The sequence below is a fragment of the Mizuhopecten yessoensis genome, unplaced genomic scaffold, assembly GCF_002113885.1.
Source record: "Mizuhopecten yessoensis strain PY_sf001 unplaced genomic scaffold, ASM211388v2 scaffold6891, whole genome shotgun sequence".
Taxonomy (NCBI): domain Eukaryota; kingdom Metazoa; phylum Mollusca; class Bivalvia; order Pectinida; family Pectinidae; genus Mizuhopecten; species Mizuhopecten yessoensis.
In genome coordinates, this window is record NW_018406776.1 from 266,735 (window position 1) to 289,462 (window position 22,728).

At 39.0% G+C, this 22,728-nt stretch overlaps 1 protein-coding gene across 1 annotated transcript in view; it reads left to right on the forward strand.

Moving 5' to 3' along the window:
• The window catches only part of LOC110452794 (prolactin-releasing peptide receptor-like), a 40,019-nt gene extending 23,220 nt beyond the window's left edge, over positions 1-16,799 (forward strand). The window contains exons 2-3 of the mRNA XM_021501470.1: positions 15,438-15,659; positions 16,464-16,799. Of these exons, the coding sequence (XP_021357145.1) occupies positions 15,438-15,659; positions 16,464-16,799 (558 nt within the window). The remainder of the gene's footprint in view (positions 1-15,437; positions 15,660-16,463) is intronic.
• Positions 16,800-22,728: the final 5,929 nt, after the last annotated feature.

Here is a 22,728-nt window from a genome sequence, read left to right on the forward strand (position 1 = left end):
ATATTCGTAATTTTTAACTATTTTCATGGGATATCTTCCAAGTTCATAATACACCATAACATTACTTTTTTTTTTTTTTTTTTATATAATCCTAATATTTGGTTGCAGAATCTCACATGAAATTTTTCGATGTCTGGTGCGGCATGGAAGCCCCATACTTCTGCTCCGTAACTTAAAACACTATTTACATAAGAATCAAAAACAGACAATTGAGTTTCTATATTTTTTTTTCTTTTTCTTACAAACATTTAATAATGCAAACAAAGCTTTTCTCCCCTGGTCAGCAACTTGCTTTTGAGTATGTCTAAATTTTCCGTTAAAATTCAATAGTACACCAATGTAATTGAATTGATCGACAACATCCAATTTATTTCCTTCGTAAAACCATATTTCATTTCCCCTTAATATCCCTCCATTTCTAAACACGACAATTTTTGTTTTCCCAGTATTTATGGTCAAATCCCATTTTTTGGTATAATATGCAAGAGAGTCTAACATTGTTTGCAAACCCTCTGGTGTTTCACACAAGTAAAAACATATTGATATCCTGTATTTCAATAGATGGACAATTATCTGATAAAAACTGCATTTCACAATCATTTACATATATAGCAAACAGAAGGGGTGATAATATTTCCCCCTGAAATAATCCGTTTTCAATATCAAAAAATTCGGAGAGAGTACCATTATATTTAAAACAACATTTCACACTTTTATATAATGATCTGATAACTTTTAGAAGTTTACCTTCTACACCTTCTTTGATCATTTTATACCATACATTTGAGGTTTCTCTTTTGAAACCAATTTCTATTATAAATACTTACCACAGTCATTATAATGCATATTCCAACCTTACTTGGCTCTTTACATACGTAAATAAAGAATTTCCCCCCCATGGGGAACCCCTGGGAAACCCACCAATCAGACGGCAGTATTCACGCACGTGATAAGACACGAAGCCATGCTTCCCACTTCATAATTCCAAAGCCCAAAAAAGTGAGAGCCAAGGAGACAAGGGGAGGCTGGGAGGGAACTCACCTAATGACTGTGGTAAGTATTTATAATAGAAATTGGTTTCACAAGAGAAACCTCAATTCTATTTCAAAATACGTTACCACAGTCATTATAATGCGAATTCGACTTACCGCAGTGGTGTCTCCGTGGAGCGATGAAGGGTTCCAACAATAGGACCCATACCCCCGGAGGAAAAATTCAAAATACCCTTTCCTTTTGTGACACAAAGCCTGATTACGACCAGCGTTCCGGATCACGCGGAGAAGACATAATGAGGCTTATGCAAAAGAAGAGGGAGGACAGACAACGGACTGGGCAGCCACAAGAGGGCCCAAAGAATACAATCCGTCAGACTGTCCCGACAAAGATCGGAGATAGAACTCCGTAAACGTAGAATGACCCCTCCAAACAGCAGCTGTNGAACAGATCCACATGGGGTCTGTCCCAAACCAGGCAAAGAGACCGGAACACCGAACGCTTGAGGGTCCATTCGGTGAGAACCGGGCTCCGAGACCGAGACAGAGTGTCGGCCAGAACATTCAGACGACCTGGAAGGTGCCTCACCGTGAGATCGAGACTGATCTCCTGACACAGCAACAGGACCTGGGTGGATAAAGCACACAGAGCCGGGGAACGGGTGCCCCCCTGGCGCTGCAGATAAGCCACCACAGTGGAGTTGTCTGTAGCCAGACAAATGGCCTTGCCCTGCAGGGAGGGTCGAAGACCCCGAAGGGCCAACAGAACAGCACGCATTTCCAGAACATTGATGTGTTCTGAAAGCTGTTCCCCTGACCACACCCCCGCCGACGTCTGACCGGAAAGGTATGCACCCCAACCGGTCATGGACGCGTCGGTGTAAAGGGTCATAGCAGGAGATGCCCGAACCAGAGGAACTCCTGCCAAGACATTGCTCTTGAGAGTCCACCAACGAGCTGATTCCTTCACTGACTCCGGCAGAGGAATGTACACATCCCACTGTCGAGACGCCGGAGACCAAACTGACAGAAGGAACAGCTGGAGCGGACGGATGTGAAGCCGACCCAAGGGAACCACATCCGCCAATGAATTCAGGTAACCGAGGAACCGAAGGAACCATCGGACCTGAATTCGCTCCACACCGACCAGAACGGAGACCAACAGAGAGGCCTTCTCGAACTTGGACACTGGTGGAAGGACAAACCCCAGATCGGTTCTGAACCGATAACCGAGGAAAACAAAATCTTGAGAGGGGAGAACCTCCGACTTCTCCCTGGAAGGGATGAACCCTAGGCGGCACAGAACGCCCAGAACCGACCTCGTGCTCCGGGACAGGATAACTGGATCCACTTGGAGCAACAGGGAGTCGTCGAAGTAGATGTGTGCATCTACCCCGAGACTGTGGAGGTGCCCCACTACTACCTGCAACAACTTGGTGAAAACCAAGGGGGCCGTAGTGAGGCCGAAGGGCATAGCGCGAAACTGGTAAACCTTCTGCTCGAAAGTGAACCTGAGGAACTTCCTGGCCGACCTCCTCACCGGGATGTGAAAGTAAGCATCCTTCAGATCGATGCGCCGTGGCGTTTCCATCTGGATGTGCGGGAATCGACGTACGTGTTGAACGTACTGAGGTCGATAATAGGCCTCCAGGCACCGGACTTCTTCTTCACGAGGAAGACCAGGGAGTAAAACCCTGGAGACCACTGGTCCGATGAAAGTTCCACGATCGCGCCCTTCGCGATCATGGCCTGAACCTCTGACCTGAGAGCCTCCACCTTTCCCGGATCGGAAGGAGAAGGGAAAAAGATAGGCTCTCGCGCCAGAGGTGGATCCCGAAGAAGCGGGATGCGGAGACCCTTGGACACAACCCCTAGGGCCCAACTGTCTGATGTGATTTCTTTCCACTGAGGAACGAAATGGGACAGCCGACCGCCTACTGGCAAGTTCGGAAGGGGCCAATCTAGCCCTTCCAAACCACATCGACGGACCTCCCGCGCCCAAGGGGGTGAGAGCGGCGACAGACAGTGGACAAGGAGTTAGCAAGGGCAAGGAAGAGCCAGGAACCCTTCCTACCTCTGGAAAATTTGGCTTTGCCTCGACCCCTATGGGAACCCCTACCACGGAAGGAAGATTTCCGACGTTCTGCCGGAGCGGAAGTCGGAGGGGCAGCCTGCTGCTGAAAAGCAGTCGTCTTTGCCCTCTTCCTCCTACGCTTGGAGGAGCCAATAGCCTGCCTCTTCCTGCTAGCGCCCTTGCCTGCGGAGTTGTGGCGTCAACCTCAGATGCAAACGGGTCCAACCTCATCTCAGATTGCACTGAGGGAAGGACCCCGCCAAACAAATCCTCGCCAGTCAAGGGAGCCTCCAAAAGGGTCGCCCGATAGGAATCGCCGACTGGCAGTCCAGAAAGGACCGACAACCGGCGGGCAACAACAAGGTGTGACATGGCAGCCGACAGTAAGGCCATCGCATCAAGATGTGCCTTGCAAATTGCCTGGCTGAGGCGCTCCATCAGTCCAACCTTGCTGGGGAGCTGCTCCACCGACTTGCAGCTCGCAGCCAGCAACGCAGAAGTAAACCAGTCTGCGTAGGACAGAACATGGAGAGCCAGCCTAAGGAGACGCTCCAACTTAGAGTGCTCCCTAGGCCCCATCACAACCTGGTCAACACAGCGTCCCGGCCACTTATCCAGATCCCTCTCAAGGGAAACAGAATTAGGGGCCAAGACTGGGTCGTGGATGCGGTACGTATCTGCAGCTAAATCTGCGATGTCCGCAACCACGACCTGTAAAGCCGAGAGGGAAAAAGGCTTGCGAGCCTTGCTCACCTTCTGCTTTAATAAAGCGTTGACCTGAGCGAGGGACGAAGCCACGCCTCGTCCCTCCGCAAGAGACCTAGCAGAGGCCGAGGAGGCAGATGCTAGGGGAGGCAACATGCTCTGAAGGAGCGAAGTGCGCTCCGGGACGGCCGAATCCGTGGAAGGGCGTGGGCAAACCCCGTCCCCCAGAAGCTTCATAACTTCTGCACGTAAAGTGCGAAATGAAGCCGAAACCTCTGGAGGCACCGGATCAGCATCTCGGGGCCGGGATTGGGACACATCAGAAGGGCCTTCTGAGTCCAACCCAGACGAATCCAACGACTCTAAATCAGAGTCAGTAAACTCGCCGACTCTATCCTCATCCCGAGTCTCCGTAAAATTGGAGCAACCAGGAGAGCCCCGAAGAACGTCCCTCTCATCACTAGGAGAGGCACCCGCCGAATCCACCTCCATCAACGTCGCCCTCCGGGGAGGGGTGCGAGGAGGGGAAAGAGAACGTGACCTACCCGAGGGAACTATCGGGGCAATCGATAGTCCCTGAGGAACAGCAGGAGCAGGACCACAAGACCCTGGAACCTGCTGTAAGGTAGGAGTTGACACCGGACAGCGGAAGTTACTGGTAGACTCAANTGAATTGATAAACTGCGTGCGCATCCTAACCCAAAAAGACGGAGTAAGTTAGACGATCGAACTAAACAGCCGGACGGAACAGCCGGACGGAGTAGCCGAACTAAACGACCCAATGAAATAATTGGACGATAGGGACGGTCGAAATAACCGAACGGAACGATTTAGCTGATACGAACGAAACAGACGAAACATACGAACGGTGCTCGAACGGTGAACGATCGCTTTCTAGACGCTAGACTACCGCTAACCGCACGCAAGCCGCACGCAGAACGAACTGAACCTAGGTGGATACTTGGGCGTAATTTTAACTGTAAAAAGGAGTCTGTTGACCCCAATGAGCTCCATTCCCACCCTGCAAATAGGTGGGATAAACCAGGGAGGACCCTGGAACAGAGCCACCAACCTGATGCCCGAAACCGGAGGCAGGACCGGTTTGGAGGGGCGGGGTAGGGAACCTAGGGCCACCTACACATCCGCCGCCATAAGCCACATCTGGCTGACCTGACCAACTCCACCCAGACTGACCTACAACAGGGCCAAAACCTGTAGGGACAGTAAAACAAGCAGCGTGCACCGGCAAAACCAAACGCAGCTGCGCTGGCACCTACCATAGGAAAACATGGAAAGGAGGCACAAGAGATAGAGCTGGGAGCATAGGTTTTTACACCAGGGCTCACACCACCGTAAAATCCAGCCGGGGCTAGCGAGGCCGAGGCATCACTTACCACCGGACCGGGCAGCAAATGCTGAACAGTGGTGGACGGCGTGCTAGACGCCATCATCACGTCAGGGGCTACATCAGGGATGCAAGGAACTCCGGGAGCAGACAAAACTGCCGGGGGCCGGTCNGAGGGGGGGGGGGGGGGGGAAAGGTCCGGATCCAATGAAACAAATTGTTTCACAACGGCCCCGGGACGGGCCGAAACCGCCGAAACGAACCCCAGGGAAGACTCAACAGAGGTCGAAATTCCGCTTGTGTTCTCCGAGGGCTTAGGCCTAGCCATAACCCTCGCCCCACCCCTACCCCTCCTACCCGACTTACCTGCACGCCCTCGCGGGCGGGGAGAGCCACCGGCAGGAGTCGGCTGCCAGGCACGGCAAATGTCACACGGCTGCTCCAGAGAGTAATTCGACAGTAAGGGTGGGGGTCGGAAGCCTCAAAAAAATGACCCCCAGAACAGCGCCTTTGAGAAGGAGGAGTCTCCATCTCAAAGTAAACAAACCGTCAAAACGCAAACACGTGGCCGGAGCCTGGTCGCAAAACGGCGCAAAATAAAGCAAGACGCTAAATTAAAACAAAATAAAGTTATATAGTACTAAAGGATACGATATGTATGGTTACAAACAACGCCTGTAGCAGTTGGAACCCCGTAGAAACCAAAACACGTCCGTAAACACGGCCGGCTGAAGGAATTATGAAGCGGGAAGCATGACTTTNTACTGCCGTCTGATTGGTGGGTTTTCCAGGGGCTCCCCATAGGGGTGGGGGGATTCTTTATTTACGTATGTAAAGAGCCAAGTAAGGTTGGAATATGCATTATAATGACTGTGGTAACGTATTTTGAAATGGAATATGTCTATCAATAAAATCAAACGCTTTTGTATAATCTATAAAACAACAATAGAGACTTTTTTTTTTTAAAGTACGATTAATGAAAGAGTGTAAAGCGAAAATGGCGTCTACAGTAGAAGCGTTTTTTCTAAATCCAAACTGGGCGTCTATTACTTAATTATATTTCATTTCAAACGATACGAATCGACCGGTTTTCCAGAAGAAACCTCAACAGGCTGTGGTTCCTTGACCGACCAAACACACGAATAAAATTCTTACCTCAAACTTGATAAAGAAAGAAACCGAGGATACATCAGGTTCTCAGGAACTACTAGCTTTCTGCTCCACAGGTTGAAACTTTACGATGATCCCTGTCACCACATGTGGCAGTCGTCCTGATACTCCCGTCAGATCCAGGAATGAATGAAGGTCACCAACTCTCTATATTCATTGCAGAAACTGAAATGTCAAAATTAGAAAGAAGGTCATGATGACGGCCTTATAAGTCGTTCAGTGAGGACCCTCAGCTAGGAAACTCTGGCTTATTAGTTTATTGGTCAACAGGACACAACTATCAAACAAATGCTGTTACAATTAAGTACCGACTCCACTATGTATAATCATGTGAGGACAAGTTGTTATACTACATAAATAAACAAACAGTCAAGTTTTTCAGATGTAGTTCACGTCAGATATGACATTAAAGACGAGCAGATTTTTGTAAAAGATTATCAAAAGCATTTGTAAAATATTATGAATGTGAAAAAAGAAGGAATGGACACTGAATTAGAAATACATAAAAGGATGTCGGCACCTTTTCTGTTTTTAAAACGGAACAATTTACTTTTACCGTCAGTGGACGATAAAATATGATTTGTTTTAATTTAAAACAATATTTATTTTTAGTTACGCTTTTGCGTTGTATTAAAACGGGTCCAGGGCTTGTCTTTGGATGTTTCAGATTGAAATGTATTCATGATATTTTATGATTGCAAAACAAGAGTTGGGAGAACTACTTGCTTTTTGTCTATCATGTAGAATGTACTTGGATGTTAATTCGCTGGTGTCTTACCTGTTGTAATTTTCAAATAATCAAGGTAGGTACGTCCTGTTGACCAGTATCCTACTTTTACTATGAGGTACATTTTTATTTATAAATTAATCTTCCATTTAGAAACCCTACAGTTGTTATCCTGATCTGAATTCCATCTATTAGATTTAATTTTCAGCCATAACCGAAAACTTGTTTAGTATCTGTTTGATTGTTGATGACTAGAGACAGCAGAACGGATGCCACATTTGTTTCAGTAAGCTTTTATCTTTCCGAAACTCTTGATTTTGTCTGGGTTTGATGAAATAGGTGTGTGACTTTCTCGGGTATTATGATGTTGAACCCCGGTACATCCAACCAGGTTTCGTCACCTGTACCAAATTACACATTTTGTTTTTCCAAAATGCATTATGAAAACGATACTACCACTGTCGAACATATTACAATTTAAATCTAATTAAATTATTTCTGCTATGTACAGAAGCTGCCTACTTAACCTCAGGTTATGTATAATCATGATCTATGATATATGCGAGAGACTACTTTGATATCTTATTGACTGTAACTTTTTTTTAAAGTTAATTTTCAACATCAATACATATATACAATTGTCATTAACCAAAAGGTTTACGATCGAAATCCTCGTCTAATAAGGCCGTAAATCTACTATATTACACTTTTTCTCTATCTTCATACCCATTCACTGTTTAAATTTATAATCATTCTTGTAAAATACTTACTGTTTGTTTAAACATTTATCATTTGAGGTTAAGTTATTGATTAACAATAACCTCCTCTGCGCTGAACATAAATGTATTCATCTGCTATTTAATAACGAAATCTTTTAAAACCAAAAAGGACTTCTTCGGATAAATAAATGTACTTGTTATCAAATACAATTGTACGGAGAGTCAGTTAATTAAGTTATTAGTATTTAATAAATATATTTAAAAAAAACACACTAAATAACGTAAGCTCTAACCATCATGGTAATGTATCAAAACCAAACCCATGTTTCCATCGATAACTCCACACCCTATGTACAATGTGTCCTGAAACTATTCCCTAAACATTCGTCATGTTATGTAGTAGACTTGAGAACGGAGACGGATGGCGATAGAGTGATGTATGACCTGAGAACCGTGGTTCGTATTTGATTTCCAATTAGAAAAGCAAGAGACAGCTGTTATTGATCTGTACGCTAAATGTCTCCACACACAATATCTTAATACATGAAAAGTGTAAACGTCCCAAATGTCACCTAGCCGCACTAACGAACACCAATATAAAGTACGTTTAGTAGATGGCAGAGTATTCTCCCTTTACGATATAACCTCTTTAAAGTAAATACTTTGAATAGTCTATTTTCTATCAAGAAAACCATACAATATCGATTGTGTTTACTCTCCTGAACCTGAAATCAAGGACATTGCATACGCTTCCTCATCAGTCGCTCTCCTCGATCTTAACTAACAACTTGACCAACAGGTACGGCTTAAATACTAAGGCCTACAATAAAGCGTGACCATGTCGATTTTCCGATTGAGAACTTCCCCTTAATTTCTATTCAGAGCTTGCTCCAAATATCATGATGTTCATAACAGATGCCGTCTACAGGCAGACAAGCTTAAAACATAGGGTTTCCAGGTTAATGAATTATATGGACAAAATCACTGATTGTCATAATGAGATATTTGAGAAATATGTTTATGTGAATAGTTTCAATAGTTTGAAACGTTGTTTTGTTGTCACTGCCTTAGTTCTCACATAGAGGACGTGCCATTTACACGGAAGATGTCAACAATGAAGCAGCAGACGCTTAAACGTCCAGACGCATGGTCTTATTTTAGGTAGTATTTAAGGGTCTGCATGGAAGCATTTCCTCTCTTCCTATTTGGCCATAGTTATCTTATCGATTTTAATTAGCTGAATTATACGTCAAGCTAAAAGTTGAATAGATGGTTTTCAGAATAATGAAATAAATATTTAAAAAAATGTAGTATATGTATTGTATGTGAGGGGATCATCCCGAGATTATAGGCTCAAACATCGTCCTTTCTTTCCAATCACTGATAAGAAGTTAATGAGGTAATGTATCAGTAAGACAATAAAACATATCTAACCTGACCCAGATGCTATTTATTTACAGAAAACTATCATTCCTAATAATGATCAATACGATCTGACACAACTGCCCGAGATTTTTGCAAAGAGACAAATAATCTTTCTGACGGTCTAATGGTGCTGACTTATACAGAGATATAATAAAAGGTGTTTTAATTAATATAACTCAAATTCATATTGGTGGTCTTCTTATATGTATTTTACAGACAAATAAAATACGATATGATTGTCTGTAGATGGAAATATTTACACTTAAATAAAATACATAATAATGATCTAATTAAGTGTTTCGGCTTTTACAGACATAATTACAGTTAACGTACTACGGGCGGCTTACTGCTATAGATTTATACATTCAAAACCCTTGCAATGTACTATGGACAACATGAAACGTAATACAGACAAACACAAATGTAAATTCATAAATATTGAAAATCGCACTGGAAAGTCTAATAAACTAAAATATGGTATACAGAAGCTTTACAGTGTCATAGGCACAATGCATGTAATAAATCACATTCATCGATAGCCTAGAACATTAACCTTTCCAACGTATTGAAATTTAGGAATTTGAATGAATACAACTATAAAATATAACCATGCACAGGAATGTAGACACTTCGAGCTTTCGTATAATATGCCTCATACGTCATTCACCACTAAGATGTAGAACAGATTTTCCGACAATATTATGAAACAAAGATAGGAATATTGTTACGTTAGTTTAATTTATAAAGTACAAGGCAGATTTGCTTGAGTTTATTGATCCGACAGCTATAAATCACATTAATGAGAAACAGACGTACTACCGAAAACAACAGCTCAAAAGCTCCGCTTTATATCGGGTAATCATGATCTAATCCTTACAGACTCTTGTAGAAGTTGTTTGTTCTAAATTACTCCTTTAACATTTTCAGAAACACAACAGGGCTTTATCTTACAAATCGTTCACTTAACCTCCAAACTGATCTGACGTGCGTGTCAGTAGCGGAGGGAACGCTTTGTAGTAGGTTAAATCGCTATCAGTGTTGTAGGTGAACACTTTGTAGTAGGTTATATCGCTATCAGTGTTGTATGGGAACACTTTGTAGTAGGTTATATCGCTATCAGTGTTGTAGGGGAACACTTTGTAGTAGGTTATATCGCTATCAGTGTTGTACGGGAACACTTTGTAGTAGGTTATATATCGCTATCAGTGTTGTAGGTGAACACTTTGTAGAAGGTTATATATCACTATCAGTGTTGTAGGTAAACAATTTGTAGTAGGTTATATATCGCTATCAGTGTTGTAGGGGAACACTTTGTAGTAGGTTATATCGCTATCAGTGTTGTATGGGAACCCTTTGTAGTAGGTTATATCGCTATCAGTGTTGTATGGGAATACTTTGTAGTAGGTTATATCGCTATCAGTGTTGTATGGGAACCCTTTGTAGTAGGTTATATCGCTATCAGTGTTGTATGGGAATACTTTGTAGTAGGTTATATCGCTATCAGTGTTGTATGGGAACCCTTTGTAGTAGGTTATATCGCTATCAGTGTTGTAGGGAAACACTTTGTAGTAGGTTATATTGATATCAGTGTTGTAGGGGAACACTTTGTAGTAGGTTATATCGCTATCAGTGTTTTAGGGGAACACTTTGTAGTAGCTAGGTTATATCGCTATCAGTGTTGTAGGGGAACACTTTGCAGTAGGTTATATATCGCTATCAGTGTTGTAGGGGAATACTTTGTAGTAGGTTATATATCGCTATCAGTGTTGTAGGTGAACACTTTGTAGAAGGTTATATATCACTATCAGTGTTGTAGGTGAACAATTTGTAGTAGGTTATATATCGCTATCAGTGTTGTATGGGAACACTTTGTAGTAGGTTATATCGCTATAAGTTTTGTAGGGGAACACTTTGTAGTAGGTTATATCGCTATAAGTTTTGTAGGGGAACACTTTGTAGTAGGTTATATCGCTATCAATGTTGTAGGGGAACACTTTGTAGTAGGTTATATCACTATCAATGTTGTAGGGAAACACTTTGTAGAAGGTTATATATCACTATCAGTGTTGTAGGTAAACAATTTGTAGTAGGTTATATATCGCTATCAGTGTTGTATGGGAACACTTTGTAGTACGTTATATCGCTATCAGTGTTGTAGTTGTCTTTCGTTGCTTCTTCTCAGTGTCTGTATAAAAACACGTCACCACAGAACGTGTTTACTGCAACCGTGTTATATTGATAATAATCAACAGAGATTATTAATTTTTCGTTTCATGTTGTATTTAAAGTTTGATAAATCATTGAAAATGTCCAAGGGATAAACATTTTTGTTACTGTATCATAGCTATCAACATATACAGATTGTATAATTAACTTCAACAAAGGTATCAAATGTCATCTTAACATTATTGTATGCGAGGGTACATCAAACAAACGTATTGAGGAGTTACCTAATATTAATATGTAGTTAATAAACTGAGCGTATAGGTGATCTAACAACACTGTGAGAAAGTTAAATATAATTACAAGTCACCTAATATTAATGTGTTGTGGAGTTACTACAATCTGTGTAAAATATGATTTATTTCATGTGTGAAACACAGTTAGTTGACTTACCATATACATAAGTAAAAATAGACAATCGGACAGGTTGATTTTTTCTCTATTCACATGTATTCTGAGGTCGATTCTGCTGGAAATGTATGGGTCCTGTATGTCTGGTTTTTCATTTCAAATAATTACTTAATGAGTGATAAATTACTGTGGAAGAATTCAAAACTCAGATTCAAATATTTGTATGCAAATCTGCACTACATGTTTAATAATGTAACGAGCGAGGTGATTCATCGCAGTTGAAATAGTCACCTATTTGATAGATTTGGTTCATAGCCCTTTGTGTAGTGATTTGACGTGCTGGTCAAACGTTGTGAGGACCGAGACTGTCAGATATGAAAAGTCAACGACAGGAACCGAGAAAGCATATCAACAAATGGAGAGGAATCATGAACGAAAAAACCCGGATGACAATTAATTTCCTGTACCACGGCATGCTAAATATCGTCAGATTCAGGAAAGCAAGTAGATCATCAAATATCAAAGACATGTTCACCGTATTTATCATAGTAGATAAACATTTTGGGACATCTTTGTCAGGATGACAACCATGGAACCGGTAAAATATACCTTGATTAAAAAGCGTATTTGTAGACACTTCGCGACTGATATATATGTAACCCCGATAGAAGACTTGTCAACCATCTGCGACTCTTTACTATCAAAGCAACAAAGAAAGGTTAATAACTGTTGAGGGAAGGATAAAAGGAAGAATAACGTACCACATTGGCAATACATAAGTCAAATATTAACTCAAAATCAACAACAGTAACTTAGGAAACAAGGAGCTAAACACTTTACAAAACCTAAGAGGACTGTATGCACGGACGTCTGTTGACTTGACATCACTCCAGCCACATCTATATCTGTACGGATTTGGCCTTATCTTACGTGATACTTAGGCATCAGAATACCTCAGAGGAGGCAGCTGGGTTCCAGAGTGTAAAAATATAGCTAAATGATTGAACGGATTTTTATTTGAATTATATAATAACATGGGAATACTTCGGACTCATTTTTGTTTAGGTTACAGTACAATGGATAGAAATGTATTTCTATCATATTTGACATATCAACAAACGTCATGTTTGTATTTTTTCAGATAGATAAAATGGGACGGGTATTTCGGTCCTGATTCAATTTCTGGGAGAGTCCGATTTCCGGAACCAAATACTGAAGTATATTTCGAGAACTTTTTTCCTTTGTTGTCAAGATTAACTTGTCAAACAGCGTTAGCTACATACAAATATTTCTTTTACCACGTAAACTGTCAACTAGTAGGTCATTTTACAAAATTAAGATAAGATCGTTATTTGTCTCTAGGGTTTTCAGCAGGGTATCGTTTGGTGTTTTACGTGTAGGTACAATTTTGTCTACATCAAAGTTCTGTCTCCAGACCAGGAACATAGGACATAATACTATTGTACACTGGTACAGGTATATAACCGATGTTCAGTAATTATCTAAGTAACTGCTCAAGCTGATATAACCATGTTGATAAGTCTGCATTGCCATTTACAGTCTCTTCAGAGTTTATTTCTAATATCAAGCATTTTAGATATCGGGAGTTACCTGTAATAAAAAAATCTTTTCCATAATTTCCGAAATATTAGGAATATTGAGGGTGATATTTGTTCCATATTTTTTATTATTTGTTCCCTTTTGGAAATCATCTGTTGCTTATTATGTGCAATAATCAATTCAAATGTATACTTCTGATGGCGCTTTTTATTTATTTATTTTTTAATTACAGTTTCGAATGTATTTGTTGACGTTATTTTTTTTCCAGTTTATCAATAATGCATATCTTATTTAATATATTTAACGTTATTGTTTTCAATATCTGAAACCAGGCGTATCTTCCAAACATAATTACAGCATAAAACAAACTGTGTGAATAAAAGCGAATACCAATATAAAATGACGTCTGACATGGCATACGTTACTATGGGTAATGCGAAGCATGTGCAACACACATGCAGGTACACTCCTTATCTTCTCCGTTCTCTTTAAAAAAAGTACTTTTGAATCATACGTCGTTACAGAAATGCAAGTGTCTGGAACAAACGTCAAGTGACCAGGCGGTCAAGTGAAACATCATGGGGCACGTATGCATCCGGTATGGAGTTTCATTAGTAATACGCTAGCTTTGGGGAAGTGTAAGATTGGAAAATTCGGCCGGAAATGGCTGAAATTTCACAACCGCCATAAAACTGATATCTACTGACAAATACCTTCTCGACAGACATGCAGTCACTGCACAGCAGTGTTTATACATGTTGATGTAACAGCTGTCAGCTTATCATTGTTTACCGGAAGTACACGTGACCCCATATCACGTGACAAGTGCTTCTCAACACCTTTATAATTCGGAGTGAAAGATCATATCAAAAACGACGTATTACTGAATTCTTAGTGCATACATTTGCACTCTATCCCCCAGTAGCACTTTGCGTGTTTATGTATTTCCTTTAATATGTACATACTTTGTTCTACACACTCCTAAATAGTAAATACTTCAATCTTTTTGTTCTACGATTAATTAGAATATTATCTCATGAATCGCTGTTTCATTTTATGACTCATTGGGAACATATTCCATATTTATACCAATTCCCAATCTACTTTTTTTGTTAAAAAAAAATGTGAATGTGTAGAGTGTAAAATCGTGAAGCACATGTAGTATACAAATTCCGTCTCTGAACTAGATGATCCATCCTGGACAGACTAATACGCTTAATACGGATTTATCTGAAAACCGCGACTTAATTTTATTTTTGAAGGTAATAAAAAAGTCTATTTTTTACCTGGTACATCATTACTGATTGGTTATCATGTTCCGAAATAGCGATGATTGTCTTCTAGCTAAAATGCAGATATAAAGGGTAAAACTTCCCTTTCCAATATCTTACCACAACAGTCATACTCCCTGTATTGATGACCGCCGATCCCGCCGAATCATTCATTGTTGTGTGTGTTGGCGTTGTTGTGTACCGTAAACCTACTTTTATTTACATTGCCTTACATCGATGATTATATTTAAATGAACGTGCATCATCGATGGCTAATGTTTAGATTTTTACTTTCTTAACAGAGAACACATTTGCTTATCATTTTGTTCACTTCGTCTTTATAACGGCCGTCCACAACATCGCCTTTTGATCATTCATTCATTGCGTGTCAGTTCTGTTCAATTCGTCCTTAATATGTTTCTTTCTCTTTATCCGCATTTAGCCAAATAAAGTCCATGGAAACTTCACGATATTTTGATTCCTTGTCAGAAACGCTGTCTTAAAGGTATACTCATGCTTGAAAACAATCCTCATTCAAAGTTACACTTTAAGGCTGTTAGACGGGGAACCTAACCTTCAATAGTAGCTTTCTATAGGAAACATTTAGTTAACGAATTTGTTGAAGTTGAGGAATATTCGTAAAAATTGGACAGCTATCTATATAATGTACATAGATCCAGTAATATTTGAAGGTTTGTATGAAATAGCACTTTTGAATGTATGCGAACAGAAATGCATCACATATGATTGCCGTTTAAGTTAGTATGACTATAATAATAATTTGTAATTTTACAATAAGTATACATACAGTTAGGACTAAAAGAAGTCCCTATTTTGACACGTGGTGCAATAATGAACTGGTTTTTATATTACAGGTTTTAAAGATGCTTATCCTGGTGGTCCTCATGTTTGGGATCTGTTGGCTTCCGCTCCACGTGTTCATTATGGTGGTGAACTTTAACCCGGAAATACTTCGATATAAATCAGCAGATGAAGAACACTTCTATCTCGGAATGTACTTAGCAATTCACTGGCTTGCGATGTCTAACAGTTTCGCAAACCCTTTCATATATGGATTCTTCAACGAAAGCTTTAGGGTAAGAACACAATGGAGACGAAAACAATAACAATAAACGTCTACTCACTCAAGCTTATGGCTAATTGAAAAATAGTAATCCGTGTATATATATATCAATGCTTTTAAATTGCCTTATTTAATGAGACAATGTTTTTTTTTGTAATTGGTAAATACATCATACATTGGTTCCTATTGTAATTGTCGTGCCGAAATGTCCACCCGTGACATAAATTGTTCAGTTTGTCTAATGGCAATGCCAGGCTGCCGTATGACCGACATGTCATACTGCTCTTGCAACCAGCGAGTACATAATACATTGGCGGTATCTACTTCTCCTCTATTTATTTGATGTGAATGTAAATGTAATTTACCGTGACTCTCAAAGTGCATTTCCTTCAAGGTTCAGTGCACAAATAGCAAATCATCGTAGTAATTGATGTTACAATGTTTCCAACCTGTTTTCATGCAAGTTCAATGTTGTATTTGCCCAGGTCTTTATCATCGGCATGTTTTAGATTGATTGTTTCCAAATATGTACAACATGGATATAAGGAACACTAAATAGATACACAATTGAAAGCGATTAAAGTGAAGGCTTGGAAACACTGAACCTCGTTATAATACAGAAAACCATAATAATGAAATACTGAGGTAATAAACGTGCGTCCTTCTACAGACAGTTGGAAATTTCAAAAATGGTAGACATCGTGATCTTATAAAATGGTAAAGTAATTGATTTTTTAAAAATCTGAACTTTTATTTTCTCGATATAATGACCGGTAAGCTGATTTCGAGATAGCATGGTATCATATTCCTGTTTCAGGCTGATCTGATTACCTTGGTGTACACTTGGTTTCCTTGCTGTGTATGTTTGAAAAATGCAGTGCCCGTGTCTTCAAGCGCCCGCGGGACGGACTATCAAACGTTTATACGACATAGAAGTAGTGCTCGGAGTACTTCTTCCAGTTCATGGTCATCTAAGCAGTCCTCTTTACGGTCTATGGCTAGCTGTGGCAGTATAACGACCTCCGAAGGAAAGGGAACTCCGAGAGACACATGTCTCAGGAACAATTTATTGAGGAAGAATTCTGTCCTCCTTGACGTCATAAGTATCCAGGCCAAATCATCCAAGAATAATGGCCCTCGAGATGACGTGTGACCCCTCGAGGCGTCCGTCGTTTATCAATAGGAATTCTATATTGGTCATAGCTGTATTGGCATCAGAATGAAACATTGCTATTCGAAGGTACTTTTGTCATTCCTTTGGGTCAAATCTGAGGTCGCGGCCACGATCCAGTCTCGCTACAATAGAGTCTAGCTAGGCTATCTTAGATGTTTGTTGTATAGACGGCTAGTGCATAACTATCCTATGGGGAAATAGAAGTCTTCTTTTGACGACATCAGATACAAGGCTGCTGTATCGAGACCGTCACACACACTTAATACGAAGAGACATCTTTTAGTCTTTTGCTTAATTTTCTTAGTACACATAAATTAATAGATTCAAATAAAAATCTGTGTTTCTTTATTTAGATACAATTATTTTCCCTCTGATATTTGTGTCCTAATGATTCCACGGAACTACAATGTGTGAGACCTTGATGTAGATATCACTAGTAAACTCCTGTCTAATGGGGTCTGGTCCAATGATTATTGTCCGTCCGTCACCAGTTGTAAATGCTGTGAATAGAAACCAGACATCATAGCTATTTTTGTTGTCCTGAATACTTGCTATTCAGGCTAGTGGATAAGCCTCGTATGCATAAAGCAGTATTCATATGTCTGGTACAAGAGTATTTCCAGATAACACACGGTCAGTCTAATACATGTTTTACAGCAACCTCCGTACAATTACTGTACCTACTCAATTAAGATAAGTGTCTTAAAACACAGAACTATGTAGGACAGTTAATGATAAATAGGGCTAGCTAAGGCTAGAGGTATATATGATTACTAACGAGTTTCCATTTCACATGCAATTGATAAAGCAAGATGTCCAGCATTTCCCATTTTGTAAGGCTTTTATTACTTAAGTTGTGAATATCAAATAGAATGCTTGCCTATTGTCTTACATATCACTACGTTATTTGAGACTGCGACAGAATTTCCTCATATTGGCTGCTTCGTACTTGAATTGATATTATTCAGACACAAAATAAAATTTCTCAACAGTGCGTCATGTTATGCCCTTTGCGATTGCGGTCATATTGTTCATGTTAAAGTTTTCCATCTTTATTTCAATATTGTTATCAAATGATTTGCGTGTCAACTTCAGCCGTATGTAATATTTTCCAGATCTTTTTTTGTATTTGTTTCCTTGTTTGAATGTAAACATATTCACAGCAGACATTACCCATCATTGTAGACATTATATAGTTCATTTTGTTTCCTTGTTTGAATGTAAACATATTCACAGCAGACATTACCCATCATTGTAGACATTATATAGTTCATTTTGTTTCCTTGTTTGAATGTAAACATATTCACAGCAGACATTACCCATCATTGTAGACATTATATAGTTCATTTTGTTTCCTTGTTTGAATGTAAACATATTCACAGCAGACATTACCCATCATTGTAGACATTATATAGTTCATTTTGTTTCCTTGTTTGAATGTAAACATATTCACAGCAGACATTACCCATCATTGTAGACATTATATAGTTCATTTTGTTTCCTTGTTTGAATGTAAACATATTCACAGCAGACATTACCCATCATTGTAGACATTATATACTTCATTTTGTTTCCTCGTTCATATGCATGCACCATCATGGCAGGTGTTAATTTTCGTTTCCGTAAAAACTTTTGCCCGATTCTATAATTATTTTGAAGCTGTCTTTTATCGTGTAAGTATATATGTACACAGCAATACCATGAACTGTAAAGGACTAATTCTCGTAAAACAGATGTTATTACATTTTAACTTTATTATACTACAAACCTTGTATCTGGATGTAACGGTTATATCACCCATGATGATGTGTAATGATATACATGTATGCTTAGATTGTATGTCCAGACGTCGTCAGTGTTATTTGAGATTATGAGACTGAATGTGATTATTGAACCCATAATTATTTTTTTGCTGTAGATTGATTTATTATTTTGTTAAATTTGGAAATTAATAAATAAAGAAAAAAATATGATGGCCATTTTTCCACAACGTCAAATAAAACTACAATTGCCAAGCGTTACACAGTAGATCTTTAGTGGGTTTTTTGTTGTATTTTTGCAGGAATTGTCTTTCTTGGATTTAGTTTATTTTGACCAAGTTTGGCATATACAATATGAATAAACCATTTACTGTAAATATGCAATAGCTGTAACGTATACTTTGACCATCGAATCAACTTAGCACTGTGTTACTAACGGCAGTGTCCTCCTTTCTATATCTTGTTTATATCACGGTACACACACATCTATATTACATATGTAGGAATTCATTTGACGTCTGTCTTTAACCACCTTTAGCTCCAAATATATCTCCCTGTGTGCTGAAGCTCTCTATAATGATCCATTTAACACACATGCGTTAGGTTAGCATCATTAAATAGCTCGCGTTATCGAGGTTTGACGTATCATTTGTAACAACAAAAGCCAATTCACGAAACAAGTTTGTTTCACGACATACCGATTGTAAGCCAACCTTTCGCCTTCAGCGACCTGTTTTTGCATTGAGCATGTTTGAAGACAAAAATAGCAACTAAACACTCAATACTTTTTTCATTCTGCTCTCTGAAATACCTTCACGTTCAAGAATGGTTTAATAGTCATAATGCTGTAAACGTACCGTAACAATGAATTAAACATACACGACAGACATATGACCCATTCATAATTTAGTGTGACCTGTCATTATTTAAATTAAAAAAAAGGCACAAACAAATATTAACAAAACTTAATTAAATCAGAGAAATAATAGAAATGAAGTTGTTACAAGTTCGAAACTATATCAAGTTAGCATTAATATTGATTAAAATTTCACCTTGTTTGAAATCAACTCAAGGTGAACAGAAACACGGTGCAAAACGATAATTACTTAAGAAACTGGCAAGCAGGCACTATCTTGTAAATGTTTTGTAGTTTTCCTTCTTGCAAAAAGTAAAAATGATAATATAAACAACATTTTACAAAACCATCATGATAGGAACATGAATGACCAGTAGATGTGAAGTTATGTAATGACTACAGTTATTACAACAAAGGCACGCTCAAGAACAATGCCTACGTGAATTCAACGACCACCCTGTTGCTATACTTCTGAGGGAGGAGACATACACCAGCGTGTATATCAATTATATCGTTTAAGCGGAGTTCTACTTACGTTGGTTTCTTCAGTTGTTCTCGGTAATTAATTACTGAAGTAATATAGCAATGTCAGTGTACTCCCTTCGTTATAATTAGTAGTTTAACAACACATTAACCTTGGATTCCTACAGAGACGTTTCCTTCATATCTTTGACCTTATTTTTGGTTACCTTTTATGTTAGTAGAATCAGAAGGCTGTTACGCCCATCATACATACCCCTGTTTGATGTCCATATCAAAGGAGTTAGTATTACAGGTTTACCCAGTTAATTTAGTCGGTATGTATTTCGTTGTAGCTGATAACCCGACCATAAGGTGAAGGAGAAGCGGAACCAACCACCGTACGGGAACCAAATGACTATTGAATGATATATTATGGAACGTTTTAAACTAGAATATACAAAAATCCAAGTAACCAAACCTCTAATGGACCAAGTGAGGTTTTAAAAAAGTTTTAAAATGAAATTTCGAAAAAAGTGAAATCTTTCAGTGTTTTATTTCAGTTGTTCATACTTTTTCCATAGTTTCAATCGATTCTTTCAAATTTCAGGTTTGCTAATACTTGAGTGCCATTTCTATGTTTTCGTTCAAAATCACAGACGATTTAACAATTGTGACATATTTTTTTTTAAATTATCTGTCTAGACTGTTAAGATTTAAACTTAAAATCTTAAAGTGTACATGTTGCAGGACCTTACTTTGCATTCGTTTCTTATTAGCAAACGAGGTCCTAACTGCAGAATTATTTAAGTGTATTTTGGTATAATTTAGATGGATTAGTTGATGTTATAAAGTACATGTATATATAAGCATGCACACCTTGATATCATCGGTAACACTGAAGTCACACGGAAGTAAAACAAAAGTAACAGAGTTATTTGATTATCTTGATTACTACATCAATGTTCACTTTTATACAAATAACAAATTGACATAATATTTATCATTCACTTAATCAATAGAAAATGGTGTATGAAGGATAAAAAACATAAAACACATTGTTGTTGTTTTTCAAGTTTATGGAATACACGAACAAATTACAAGACATACCACAGTTATTGTACCGAGTATGAATCTTTCGATTGATTGACTATAAAAACACAATGTAGCAATGTTGCGGGCGATGTGATGAAGTTATAAAAGTGAAATGAAAAGCTTATTGCGAAATATGTAATTTATCTTATAGAGACGAAAAGGAGATACATTATGAGCTCTTATAGTTTTGTAATTAGAAATACTCGATATTTGTATAATTTGATGCTGTTTCCACCTTTTAAAGCACAATCGTATTATAGCATAAGTCTGATGTATTTTATTTAGTAAATCCGATTGGGCCTGTAATGTCAGAATCATGTAAGGATAACTGGTATAGCAGAAGTAAGATAGCGCAAGAAAAGGAAAGGGACAAACAATTTGCAAAGAATTGCAAGTACAATGAATGACAACTGAAATCCGAGGGGAACTGATTAAGATGCTGTTGACGATGCTTTAAAGCTTTAATCCCTAAGCAAAAGGCTTGCCATTTCTTAAAGTTATGATAAAGTCTTACCAATAAAAAACACACCAAAATTACGATGTAGAGACCTGGACTTGGAACAATGCTACGCCACAATACACAAATAAAAACAGATCAAAGCTTACTTATGTCCTGACACGGTAGTTCTGTCAGAGTGTTCTGTTTGCACTTAACCTGCGAACTAATAGGTAGACGAGGAACTAGAGCATAGCTTCTAAGAACAGCGTTGTTTGTGGAATGGCCTTTGGTCCAAAAGAATGAGACTTCACGAACGGAAGGAGCTGTAATTACTTTTGGCATATCGGTTACGTACATCGTATCTCCTCAACAGGTCTCTCTGGCTGTGTCGGTATACTTCAAACAATCTTACAACTCTCGTATATATCAAATGTGAAGTATTTGTTACCGAGTAAAATCCACTATGTTCATCCTTAAAAAAGGTAGATTTATTATTGTTTCAATTAGTACAGTAAAGTACAACGAAATGACTTCATCTGTTTAACTATAAATTAGCATTTCCTCTTTTGTGTAACATAAAACATATTGTACTTGTCAAAACTATTCTGCAGGATTCACTGAAAATTGAAAAAGCTCGGTAAGTTTCTCTTACTAATCGGATTGAAAATAAAAAACGACAGCTTTTTCTTCTCATTTCTAAATTATGATGGAATGGAACACACTGTTGGATATTTTACCACTTAGTGCGAATACAGCTCTGTAACATAGCATTGTACGCATCAATTAGTACGAATACGGCTCTATACCATAACAATGTACTCACCACTTAGTACGAATACGGCTCTGTAACATACCAATGTACTCACCACTTAGTACGAATACGGCTCTATAACATAACAATGTACTCACCACTTAGTACGAATACGGCTCTGTAACATGGCAATGTACTCATCATTTAATACGAATACGGCTCTGTAACATAGCAATGTACCCACCACTAAGTACGAATACGGCTCTGTAACATAGCAATGTACTCATCATTTAATACGAATACGGCTCTGTAACATAGCAATGTACTCATCATTTAATACGAATACGGCTCTGTAACATAGCAATGTACTCATCATTTAGTACGTATACGGCTCTGTAACATAGAAATGTACTTCTTACTAAGTACGATAACGGCTCTGTGACATAACAATGTACATAAGCCTTCAACACTAGTCGCTACTGCCAAGAAATGTATTGAGCTTTACCGGAAAATAAACCAACATATGACACCAACATTCATACATATCT